The sequence below is a fragment of the Natrix helvetica genome (genome assembly GCF_964273705.1).
Source record: "Natrix helvetica genome assembly, chromosome: 2".
In the NCBI taxonomy this organism is placed as follows: domain Eukaryota; kingdom Metazoa; phylum Chordata; class Lepidosauria; order Squamata; family Natricidae; genus Natrix; species Natrix helvetica.
Window position 1 is genome coordinate 196909002 of NC_138552.1, and position 13637 is coordinate 196922638.

Genomic DNA, 13637 nt, shown 5'->3' on the forward strand with positions numbered 1-13637 from the left:
GATTAGTGGGATGGGCAGCCTTTTTGTGCCCCTCTTTGGCTTCCAATAATGGTCAAGAGAAACATGATGGAAATATATAAATTCATGAATGCCATAGACAGAGTGGATTTTTCTTCTTCTTCTTTCTCAGTACTAGAGCTCATCCATTGAAACTAAATACGTTCATAGCCTACAAAAGGAAATACTTTTTTTTACTTAGTACTTTTAGTTAAATTACTGTCACTAGCTGGTAAGGACAGCCAATTTTGAAGTGAACCAGGACAAGTCATGGAGGATCAGGGTATTAATGGCTACTAATATGATGCCTTCTCACTATCTGCTGAATCAAAAGCAGCTCTGCTTAAATCCTGCTTGCTAGGAAGTGACAGCAAAAAGAAGCTTTTGCCCCCAGCCCACACTTGTGGGCTTCCCAGATGGGTCCATATGGCTACTGTGTGACACAGAATACTGGATTAGCTCAGTCACGGCCTGATCCAGGAGGACAATTCTTACCTACTTTAAGTTCTAGCAGAATGTGTTCAGGTGGGCCTCGACTTACAATCACAATTGGAACTGGAATTTCTGTCACTAAGCAGCGAGCCATGCCCAATTTTATGCTACATTAAGTGTATCACTGAAGTCATTAAGTGAATCATATGATCCTTAAGAGAATCTGTCTTTCCCATTGACTTTGCTTGTTGGAAGCCTCCTGAGATCACCAATGGCAATCATGCAACTCCAGAATGCTAATCATGCGACTCCAGAATGTTACACCGAATTGTAAATACATGCTGGTTGCCAAGGGCAAGAACTCTGCAATGGTCTTAAGTGTGAGGACTGGTCATGTCACTTTTTTCACGGCTGTCATAACTTCGAACGACCATTACAAGAATGGCTGTAGGTCAAGGACTACCTGTATTAGCTTTTAAGATGCTGCAAAAGATTCCTTGATATCTGAAACAGTTATTCCTCTAAAATGGCTTCCTATTTTGGCATCCTACAGATGGGAGCTTGTCCATGTGTCCCACATATTGGCTCTCTCTATTATTTCATCTAATAACTTCACCCACCAACCTAAGAATCCACATTATTGTAACATCAGACGCCATAGATGTCAAGGATAATTATTTCTGCTTGTTTTCCACTGTATTGCTTTAGAAGCTTAGTCATCTTGGCTTCATCCCATGCAGGTGCTTTTACTGCTTCTAATATGAAATGATTTGGACTGAATTGCTTGATTTGTATTCCATTGACTTGTACTTGATGAGCGAGCTTCATGCGGGCAGGTGCAGATCCCCCCCCCCTTTCCTTTGTACTAAGAGCAGGGCCTTTGTCTTCAATTTAAAGGAAGAAATTGGTTTTGAAAATAATGGACAGAGTAATGAGTTTGGCGGTTTTAGGCATTAGGTTGCCACAAAGGCTGACTGCTTGCTACAAACGCCGTTACCTAGGAACGTCGACCATTGTTGCTTCTGCCTCACGTTGTTTACTGCTTCTCAGGAATTGCTTACGGCTGAAGTGAAGAGCGCCAGTAGTTCAGCTGACTCTCACCTGACGGTATCTCCTAGTGTGGCCCTGCCTTTTCCCTCCCTTTCACTTAACAATGCTTGATGAACTGCAGTGGGGTTTTGGTGACTAAACGGCTTCCCTCTCTGCTCCTTCCATCACTGGTGATGCAGTTTTTGTGCACAAAAGTGTGAGGTGGTCTGACAGCAATTCCATTTCCGTCAATACTTCTACTAAAGGCAACCGGTTTCGGTTGCCCTGGAAACACCAGTTCAAGGTTTCAGCTAAAAAACTTAATTATAGCAGCTCCTTAAAATGTTCCATGATGTATGTATGTGGCTATGCTGGATGAGTCGGATGAGTCATTATCATCCACCCACATTTCATAAAAAGTACATTAAATCTCAAGTAGGCCATGCCTGCACAGGGAGGGTGGGGTACTCTTTATCTCCCTTGTCAGATACCATTTGCTGAAGGACCATCCTCACACATTTGTAACTGAGCTCTTCCAGACATTATCCTGATGTGGCCTTCTTATACAATAGTATCACAAAAATATGCACATGTCATATTTAGAGTGCTGCTATTGTAAGCATGATGCTAGCTCAGAAAGGTCTACCAAAGCAGGGAATTGACAAGGAATCTGGATGGGCAGGGTTGCCTTGTTTGAGTCTCAGGCATCACAAATACTTTGTCTGGAAGTGCTTTAATGTCCTATTCTCTCTTCTCCCCCCCCCCCCTTTAATTGCACCAGGACGGAGTAAGAAGAGTATGCTTGTTCCCATAAACCATTTTAAAATCTGTTTTTGCCCTCTGTTAAGATTTCTTTGCATGGACAAATTGTTACCGAAACATCAAGAGAATGTTATTTTAAAATATACATTTTAGAGGAGTGGGGGTTTCTATATTTTATATTCATGGTGTCTTAAAGGTCTTTTGCGGTTAGAAATACTTTGTTTTGGATGGAGACAAATCAAATAATATTTCTAACATAATTAAATATGTAAAAAAATATATTTTTAGGAACTCAGAATCTATTCTGTCCCGAAGCATTATTGTTCTGTGGCATTTCGTATCATTCTGTTTGATTTTTCATAGTGCATCCAATAGAAACGGAAAATTAGACGCCACTCATATTTATGTCTGCCTTTTACAGCTAGCATTAAAAGGCCATTATTATAACACAAGTAGTTTAAAGGAACTTATTTACAAGGAACTTATTTACTTATTTTCCACTATATTAAGGTCATATATATTCATCTTTTTCTCCTTCAATTGAATTAGCAAAACTGTAGTATTCAGTATTAATTTTTAACCATAATTATTTGGACCAACTTTTTTCATAAAAGTGAAGTGAAAAGTGAAGATCCTTGAGATTCCAGGAAAGCTATTAAAAAGCTATTTTCAATTCTGCAGGATATTATTATAATGGTGCACTCACTATATACACATTTAGCATAAACATTTTGCAGATTTTAAATCCACAGGTATGCTTCTAGAAATCTCAGCTTGATTGAAATATGACATTGTATGCTAAAGTGATTGCATATCAATTTTCTCTCCTTCCAACTCAGTAATTTTCTTCAGTGGTAAGTAAGATCCATACTGTATATTTGATCCATCATCTTAACAAGAGGCAAAATGATTGGTGTTGGATTGTTCCATTACTGCACACTTGATCCTGCAACAGCAAATGCTGTACTATTTGTTTTATTCCAGCAGGAATAAAGCGTGTGATTTATTTGAACCTCATAAAAGACTTATGTTCAGTGTCTGGATTCACAAACCTACAATAATTACACCCAGCTTTTGCATAGAAGTAGTACTATGATTATAATTTCAATTCAATAGCAGTGGAAAAGTAATGGGTTTCAGTTGTAAATGGGATGCAATCATAGGTGGTATTCAGCCAGTATTCAGAGGTGGTTCTGGTGTACCGATAGCGGAAATTTTGAGTAGTTCGGAGAACCGGCAAATACCACCTCTGCTGGCCCTGTCCTCCCACCCCCGCCATTTCCTGTCCTATCTTCTCTTGATTTTTAGTTCAGCTGATTCACGCCGTAGAGCGGATTGCTGTCCCTCAGCTGAGCTAAAAAAACAAGCTCAACTCACCAGCTCTGGCATCAAGAGCGGTCTTTGAGCGCTGCACGCACATGTGCACCAAGCGTGCATTAGGCACGCTTTCATAGAACCAGTAGGAAAATATTTGGAATCCCACCACTGGATGCGATGCCCCGAGTCCTGTTTAGGAATGGGAGCGGTTTATAAATTAAATTTTATTATTATTATTATTATTATTATTATTATTATTATTATTATTATTATTATTATTATTGATATAGATGCAATTGTCGAGTGATTATTTATGCCAAAACACAAGCATTAGAAAATAGTTAAAAGAGAGGGGAAAAAGGAATCCGGTGTTTTACAATAATAAAATGATTTGTTCTTCAGGCAAAATATTGATTGCTTTCCTTAAAGGGTATGGGAGTGGTCTTGTTCTAAATTGCTGGTGCCTACAGAAGAAAAGATTATGAGGATGTTTTGCTTTCTTTTGTAGGAACATTGTGCTGCTGACGTGGAACCCATTGCCTTGGAAGGGGCCATGCAATTTGGCCTCTCAAGGAACAGCCATATTGCAGTTTCATTTGATGACACGAAAGTTAAGAACAAGTAAGCTAATAGTTTCCCACCATAGATTTGAGGGGGCTACCTTTTGAGTCTTTCTGGAAGGCCATGAACATCTAGCTCTTCCCATGGGCCTCAGGCTAAGATGGGGGGGTTTAGTCAGAAGGTTGAAAAGTTTAGTTAGTCTGGCACCTGGTGTGAAGGATTGTTCTGTTGTCATTCTTCTTTTTAGTACTCGTAATGAACCATTTAGGATCACTGTGTGAAATAAGCAGGCTCATAAGTTTCTTTAAATAGTAAGTCCATTCTGAAATAAAGTTGAAAAGAAATTATTTTCAATAGTAACATTTGCTAAATGTTACTATTGGATGTGTGTGTTTTAAAACAAGACGGTCACTATTCAAAGCATTGCAGATGGGCGAGCCCTTTTTTTTTTCAAGCCTTCATAAAATGAACTTAGTTCAGTTATTATACCATCTACTTCAAAAAGATTTAATTTTAGAGTTAAAAATCAGTTTTGAAATTTAGGGTGGGTTTTTAAGCATAGATTTCCAAAAAAAGGGGAGAGGGAAGGGAAGGGAGAGGACAAATTGATTTAACTGATGGGTATTATTTTTCCATGGTAAGTAGGTTCATTTTTTTCCCAATCCAACAGAATGTTGGAAATATATTATATAAAAAGGGTTGAGATTCTGTTTTTCAGCAGAATAACTTTTCCAATAACAGAATTTAGGGAGATTAAATTTGGCATGGTGGAAGAACGGAAGGAAAGAAGGAAGGAAGGAAGGAAGGAAGGAAGGAAGGAAGGAAGGAAGGAAGGAAGGAAGGAAGGAAGGAAGGAAGGATGGATATTAGATAAATTCCATGTACTCTATTACCCACTTTATATATTTGTTAGTTCTTGTTTTATAATGAATATCATCTTGCACATTAAAAGGGTTTGGATTTGCTTTCTCTAGTGGTTTCTTTTCAACTGATAATTTTTCAGAATTATTTCCTATGGATGTGCTCAGGACTCATGCATATTCTTCCAGTAATTTGAAAACTAAGCTCTGACAGCTGATTCTTAAGGCAAACTGTGTTCTGTGTACCACAGAACATACGTATATTCTTTTTTTTTCAATCCCCAAAAGAAGATACTTTCAAATCATAAATTACATCTGTTACCAAATTCATGAATATTACATTTGTATAATTTAGTAAGTTTAGAAATGGAATATGGACATCCTGGTTCTATTTCACACATGGAGAAGTTTGCAGTTGATAGCACCAGCTGTATGAGGGGGGGAAAGGTAAAACAGTAATGCTTTTTGAATGTCCTCCCTTTCTGTTTCCTTCCTTTTCCAAATGTGCAGACTCACAATTGAACTTGAAATCAGAACAAAGGCTGAAAACGGGCTGCTTTTCTACATGGCTCGGATCAATCATGCTGATTTTGCCACTATCCAGATAAAAAATGGTTTTCCATATTTCAGTTATGACCTTGGGCATGGAAACACAAGCACTATGATTCCCAACAAAATCAACGACGGCCAGTGGCACAAGGTAGTATATGATTTAGCAATGCATGAATGGATAAAGGATACATTCCTCTATAGATTATCACCCTCAAACCCACCCCTCCCTGTAGTGAATTGTAGAAGTAATGAATAGAGCAGCAGTGTGCCATGTTCTTAATTACAAGGGCTTTGGAAATGGTCTGTTCCTTTAGAGGTAGCTTAATCTGATTGGGATTCAAGACTAAACTAGGATGCAGAGTTTTATTCCCAAACAGAGCTTCCCTCCTCCCCAATGCAGAATGAATGAATGAATGATTCATTCAATCATGCTCATAAATTGGGGGATTAACATTGATAACAAGTTCTGGTTTCCATTTATTACTTACAGATACATGAAACCTCAGATGACAACACCATCGATACTGAGGTCAACCTATAAATGTTCAATCAGGAAAAAAATATATCCCTTTTTTATTTCCAATATTTATGTTCGCTAGGAAATGGAGGATATATGGTCCTCTCACATACAAAGGGCATTAGTTTATGGAAGGCTGTTGTAATTTGTAATATCAGTCTATGTTGGGAACAGGTTTCAGAGACCATTGTATATTTTAATATTAAACATCTAATCTGAGACTAGATTGAAGGTATTTATCCACCTAAAAGACATACGTAATAGCAAAATTAACATTACATGCTTGTTTACTCAGTATTAAGTTTCTCCATCTTCAGGTTCTCTCAAATAAGAGCACAAAATTGTGCAAGGTCAGTACCTCTAACAAAGGCTTTGCTTGTTGTAGTATAACTAATAATAATAATGAGTTGCCCTTCTATCTTTTTCCAGATAAAAATATTCCGAAGCAAACAAGAAGGGGTCCTGTCAGTTGACGGAACTACAAATAGGACCACTAGCCCAAAGAAAGCTGATATTTTGGATGTTGTGGGGATGCTGTATGTTGGGGGATTGCCAATTAACTATACAACAAGAAGAATTGGTCCGGTAAGTAAAGAATGACTCTTTTCACATTTCTAAAGCACTGACAAAAAAGAGTTGTTTCTTGTGCACAAGTGTAAAAGTAAAGCGGTAGTTGGCATTCATTGTCTTTGAAAGAACATGGGCCTTGTTCCAGGCAAATGATCTGCATTTCCCTTTCTTTTGATTGATCTGGGTATTTTTCCAGACTAGTCATGCCCTTTTTGTAGGAAACAATCATGTCATTTAGGGAGACTAAGTTTCTCTGTCTTTGTAGGCGTTAATCTAAATGTCATTGTGTTGTATCACTGAGAAGCAGATCCTATGGTGAATTTTTATATTGCCAGTGCAGCTTGTCTTTGAACAGAAAACAGAACAGAATAACAGAGTTGGAAGGGACCTTGGAGATCTTCTAGTCCAATCTCCTGCTCAAACAGGAGACAAGTGGTTATCCAGTCTCTTCTTAAAAATCTCCAGTGATGGACTATCCACAACTTCTGAAGACAACCGCTTCCACTGATTAATTGTTCTAGCTATCAGGATTTTTTTCCTTATTTCTAGATTGGTTCTCTTCATCCTAGGTATGCGGTAATATAATTACGGTAGCAATCCTGAAAAGTGTAGTATTGTAGACCTCAACTACTGTTCATAAAAGTGTATTAACATTAGTGTACTATGCATTCCTATCTGGAAGGCTTAATTCCAGTTAAGTGTGCATAGCAACCACAGGTTAATGTTTTGGATATAGGAAATTCCTGTATCCCTACATTTTAGTCTTTCTTTTATACAATCACTGTTCTTAGTTTTAATAACAGTGTTGGGCTTTACTCAGCCCTGAAACACACTTTGGGCTAATCACTATTACCCAGCTCCATCAACTTCCTAAATTGATAGGATAACATTGGGGTGGGGCAAAGATCTGTAAAAACCATCTAGAACTCCTTCAACATAGGCAAGATATGGCTGCAATAAACAAACATCATACGACCCTTTCAAAGGAATCAGCTGAGAATGATTAGTCATAACTTTTAATCGAAACTTAGTTACCTGATACCAGGTGTTCCACATCAATTGCTGTCTATTCATTTTCATTAAATATAGTTCTTCTATCACTCATTTTTCTAATGTTCACCAAACTCTTGATTGCAAATTTGTATTATTCTTTCAAAAAACATTTTTGCGTGAATAGGGACGTAACTGCTTTGTACAATATAAATCAGATAAAACATCATATGTATAGTGAACCAAAGCAATAGGTCACCCATTTTAACGCTGCACTGAATTCATACTTTAACTTACTGCTATTCCAAAATAGTAGGAACATTTGTAGGAGAAATTGCTTAGTAACAAACTGTTCTGCTGGAGGAAGCATGACCAAACAAGAAGAAAGGGTTTATTTTATAGAAAAAATGTTGTCCCATAGTGAATTGGCAGCAGCAAATTGTCCTGTGGCAAGTTGGCCATGGTATGTTATCCCATTCCGGGCTATGAGGGCCCTTACTGTACATCTCATGTGCCAATTGTTCCCCTTTCTGAATTGGAAGTTCCTCCTCATTGCCACTCATATGTATCTTGTTGCATTTGTTGAGATTGTTACAGGGCATTCTACCTGGGGCTGATCTTGAAGACTACTTGGAAGTTATGGCTGGTCTACAATGCAGTGGCATGAGTAGTTATGAGCCTACCTTCTTTGCATGCCTATGCAACACCACTACTTTGTGAACTGCTTTGGCTGTTTGTGAACTTTCCCATACCGTTGAAGGTGTTGGATGACACTTACAAACCCCTTCATAGAATAGAGCCAACTTATTCATAATACCAATAATTTCTGCTGATCTCACAAGATTAAACATGCCCTGGGTCTCCTTTATTAAACAGTGCCAACTAATGAGAATGGTACTCAGGAAGTTTCCTTTTTCTGTTTCAATACCTACATTATGGAACAGAATTCACACATACACACACTGGATCACCCAAACTCTGAATAGCCCTAACCCTGCTGACTTGTTCTAAGGCACTGAAGAACTAATTGTTAGCAACTAACTTTCTTAAGGATTTTTACCCTAACTCAGGTTGTCTACAGCATTGATGGATGTATGCGAAACTTTAGAATGTCAGAAGCTCCCGTTGATCTAAATAATCCTACCTCCATCTACAACGTTGGAAGATGCTTTGTCAATCCACAGGAAGGAACCTACTTTGCAGGGACAGGATTTGCCAAAACAGGTAATACCATCTCAAAATCTGCTCTTAACTGAACACTTGAGGATCCTTGATGCTCTCTGAGTTTGGTTTCTTGCAGACATTTCATTATGATTATGTTACCTACTTTAGGTAATGAAAAGTCTGCAAGAAAACAATCAAGCTTAGAGAGCACCAAGAACTGCTCATTTCAACCCTGAGTGACAAATATTCTCCTTTATTGTTACATGAACATTTTGAAAATCCCAGTTAGGCCCTTCTGTTTAGATAGTTGCCAAGGGAGGAATGATAACAGAATAACAACTGAAAAGCGTAGAACAGACACAGAAGAACAGTTTCATCTTCAGAGGCTTGTTGAATTTGAAATTCTTTAATGACAAGAATGTTGCCCTTGAGGCATAATCACATATTACAGGGGTGGTAATAATCATCATGTTTAATATCTATACAAGATTGTTGCAGTTCTGATTTTTAATAAGATTCGGAATAGATTAATTACAATTCTTGACAATATGAGATGCTATTTGAAATAGCGCTCTGTGTCTACAGGTAGCAATAGAGACATATCTGCCAATCTGATTAACAAATGTGACTTATGTATGGTGTCAACAGGTGAAGAAATGTATCGTATGCCATACGATAGTTCACCAAAACCATTTGCTATATGAAGTAACGGTGAAATAAGAATGTTGTCCTTAGTGCAGTGGTACCTGCATCTCTGTACAGTATAAAAAAATTACCTTTGCATTATTCTTACTTACTGCTTTTCCTTCCTTATTCCTTAGTTGGAGCATATAAAGTGGGACTAGACTTACAGGTGGAATTTGAATTTCGTACAACACGGACAAATGGTGTTCTATTGGGAATCAGCAGTCAAAAAATGGATGGCCTTGGCATTGAGTTGGTAGATGAAAATGTGAGTATGGAATGATTAGGAAAGAATCTAATTGAATGTTGTTTCTCAGTAGCCCTAAAGAGATTCTATCAAAGGATATTGAGCCATGTTACTCATCCATTGTTCCACATCTGTATCTTGAGCACCCTTTTCTTTTTAAGCATGAAAAGGATTCTCCCTGAGGCTGGTGATCTTTGCAATACAGTTGAAGTCAGAGTACAGTCTAACAAACTATATTCTACAAATTTAAATTTGGGAGGTGGGCAGATTCCATAACATTTTCACAGTTAAAGTATTATTATGAACCTAATCTGCATTTGATAGAACAGTCTTGCAAAATCCCTTCTAATTAAACTTCTGCTTCCCTTTCCAAAATCTCATTTTGGTTCTGCTAAATTATTTCTAAAATAAATGCTGCTTGAATACAAATAGCCAGCTTGCACAAACATTGAAATAATCAAGCCCTATTGTTGTAGCACTGTTGTGGGTCTATTATCCATTTTAGATTTTGGCAGCAATCAATCGACAAACAGTATGATCCATAATTTGTGCTTTCTCGCCAAAATTGCTTCTCAGTTATAAATTAATTTCAAGTGGACCCTTGAATTCAGAATATTCATTCATTTACAGTGGTTAAGAATTTAATCGCAGCTTTTCTGAAAAGGATAATTAAGTCTCAATATGTTGAATGAGAAAGCCAAGCCTACACATTGTATCACAGTTTCTTCCAAGTGATGTGGAGAAGTGCTTGACTAAATTGCCTGTTTGTTTGTTTGTTTGTTTGTTTGTTTGTTTGTGTAATTTCTCACATAGGTGATGTTCCATGTCGATAATGGTGCCGGTCGGTTTTCGGCCATTTATGAACCTGCTATAACAGGGAGTTTGTGTGATGGGCAGTGGCACAGAGTTGTGGCACACAAGATAAGGCATCGTTTAATGCTGACAGTGGATGATCAGCACGTGGAAGGGATCAGTCCTAATGCAGCTTCCACTTCAGCAGAGACAAATGATCCTGTCTTTGTTGGAGGATATCCTGGTGAGTAAATAAACCAGGACAAGGCTGCAGCTCCTATTCTTCATTATTATTTAATTTGTTGCTTTTATTATAGCCACCAAACCCCAATGGAATCCCTTTATGAAATTCTATTCGGTTTTTCATAAAGTAAAATCTTTGAAACCAAGAAATTATACAAGTGCGCGCAATCTGGGTTGAGCCTGGTGGTGTTAAATAGAAAACAGCAATGGCAGCGCATGTTGAAAATGTCGTGTTCACAAGCATCGGGGGAAAAGAACTTCTATTTTTCAGCATTTCTGTTCCAAATTCAACTTTTGAACTGTGTTTTGCATCCAAGGTTCTCATTTATTTGCCTAGTGATTTGCTTGCTCATTTTGTTTCATCTTCTTGCTCAGATTGAACAGAAAAGTCATTACATATCATTATCACCTTGATTAGTGTGCCCTGGGTGGGATTAAAATCATAATAGGGTTGTGATAAGTAGTGATTGTCCCATGGCATAGCAAAAACTAGTAAAAAGCTGTATAAAGCTGAATAACTTGCACCTATGCAGCAGAGGTAAATTCCTTATGTGTCCAATCACATTTGGCCAATAAAGAGTCTCTCCTCTCCTCTGCTCTTCCCTCCCCTTCCCTTCAATTCCCTTCCCTTCAATTCCCTTCCTTTCCCTATTCTATTCTATTCCATTCTTTTTTCTATTATTCTATTCTATTCTGATTTTCTAGGGATAAGGTACAATCTGAAAGTATGGTTTTTATGTTATTCAGTTATTAAAAATATTTTACTTCAATTGCAGTAATGTAAGTTTCATTATTCTATGACAGGGTTGTTGAACTCAAGGCCCGGGGGCCCAGATCAGGCTCACAGGGGGCTTAGATCTGGCCTGTGAGGTCACATTGGAAACAGCGAAGGATTGGCCCACAGTACCTCTGCCAGCAAAAACAGAACTCACGATGGCTGCGGACAACCCTCACAAGCTCTGTTTTCACTGGCAGATGGTTGCAAAGGACAGTCGCAGGTGAAAACAGAGATCGGGAGCCTGTTTTTGCTGGCAGAGCACCCAGGCCATCACAGGCGTTCATGACACGAGTGACAAGCTGGCCCCGCCCCGCCCAGCCTTCCGAGGTCAAACACAACCCTGTTGCGGCCCTCAATGAAAACGAGTTTGACACCCCTGTTCTGTGACAATTGTCTCTGTACCATATATCTACAAACAACATCTATGTATATGAGTTCACATATATATATGTAAAGAAAGACATTTGGTACCAGTTTACACTGTTATCTCTTACAGAAAAAGATTTATTTTTTTTCAAAGAAACCCTCAAGATCTGAAAGATCCTACTTTCTTTTCTTTATCTCTCCCCTCCCAGATGGATTGAAGCAGTTTGGCCTGACCACTAACATTCGATTCAAAGGCTGCATTAGGTCTCTGAAACTCATCAAAGGGACAGCTAAACCCCTGGAGATTAACTTCAGCAAGGCCTTGGAAATAAAGGGAGTACAACCTCTGTCCTGCCCTGGGAATTAAAGAGAAAAATCGTCAAATTGCAATAGGAATCTGTGAGCAGTAATGCTAACAAAAAAGATTCTTTTACAAATATGCCTGTGATATATTCCAATACTGCCATTTCAGGGTGTACTTCTAAAAGCAATATGAAACAAGAAAAAAAAATCCCTTAAAATGAATAAAGCAGCAAGTTACGCATGTGTGATGCCTCCATTTTTTCCCCTCTTACTTTCAAGCAAAATGGAATATTATAGAATGAAATTGTACTGTGTCAGTTTGTGTGGGTAGTTATGTGTAATTTTGAGCCTCACCTTTTAGCCTTAGTTGGTTTTAGTGGGACTCAACGGCCTTATGCAGGAGTTTCTGAAAAATTCTTTGCAGCTTTGATAGCACTGCCAAATTTTCTTTTTTTCTTTTGCCTCCCCATATCTGTGAGCAGGATGTGGCTAGCAATGCAATTTCATGTTTCATCCAATAGTGTCTTTGGCTCTAGGATAAAACATAGTGAAAGTAGTTACATCGTCACTAATATTTTAGGGCTGTCTATTGTGATATGTAAGAATGAACATAACATCCACATATAAATATAGTTAACAGTCTGTAGAGATTCTCAGTCATCCAGGTCATGGTTGTCCCAAAGGTGCTTTTTTAGGAGGCAACTGGACTTTCTTGTTTTTTCCTTTGAAGACATTTTGCTTCTCATCCAAGAAGCTTCTTCAGCTCTGACAGGATAGTGTGGAATGGAAGGATTTATATTCCTTGCAGACAGCTGGTCATTTTCCTTTTAGATTATAAATCCTTCCATTCCTCACTGTCCTGTCAGAGGTGAGGAAGCTTCTTGGATGAGAAGCGAATCGTTTTCAAAAGAAATAACAAGAACGTCCAGTTGCCTCTTGAAAAAGCATCTTTGGGATATAAATATAGTGTTTGCTTTTTATGGGAATAAGGAATAAGAAATTTCAATTAAGGGGAAGAACAGTGAGAATCCCAAAAGAGTAGATGTGTTCAAGATTCACTTGCAGAAAAAGATATTTTATGAGTACATTATGTATTGTGTTCATACACAATAAATATTAATGCTGTATTTGTGCCTGGAGTGCCTAGAGCTTTCTACAGATAGCCCCTGACTTACAACAGTTCATTTAGTGACCATTCAGAGTTACAGCAACACTGAAAAAAGTGACTTGGGACCGTTTTTCACACTTACAACCGTTTTAGCATCTTCATGGTCCCATGACCAGAATTCAGCCACTTGGCAACTGACTCATATTTATGATGGTTGAAGTGTCCCGGGGTCATGTGATCACCTTTTGCGACCTTCTGACAAGCAAAATCAATGGGGAAGCCAGATTCACTTAACAACCGTGTTAGTAACTTAATAACTACAATGATTCACTTAACAACTGCTGCAAGAAAGGTAAAAAAAATAG

The 13637-nt window shown here is 38.1% G+C and overlaps 1 protein-coding gene across 1 annotated transcript in view; it reads left to right on the forward strand.

Annotated features, from left to right (window-relative positions):
- Positions 1-12798, forward strand: part of LAMA2 (laminin subunit alpha 2) — a 464667-nt gene extending 451869 nt beyond the window's left edge. The window contains exons 58-65 of the mRNA XM_081941542.1: positions 1480-1536; positions 4046-4158; positions 5469-5658; positions 6457-6612; positions 8658-8811; positions 9573-9703; positions 10496-10718; positions 12071-12798. Of these exons, the coding sequence (XP_081797668.1) occupies positions 1480-1536; positions 4046-4158; positions 5469-5658; positions 6457-6612; positions 8658-8811; positions 9573-9703; positions 10496-10718; positions 12071-12228 (1182 nt within the window). The 3' untranslated portion in view covers positions 12229-12798. The remainder of the gene's footprint in view (positions 1-1479; positions 1537-4045; positions 4159-5468; positions 5659-6456; positions 6613-8657; positions 8812-9572; positions 9704-10495; positions 10719-12070) is intronic.
- Positions 12799-13637: the final 839 nt, after the last annotated feature.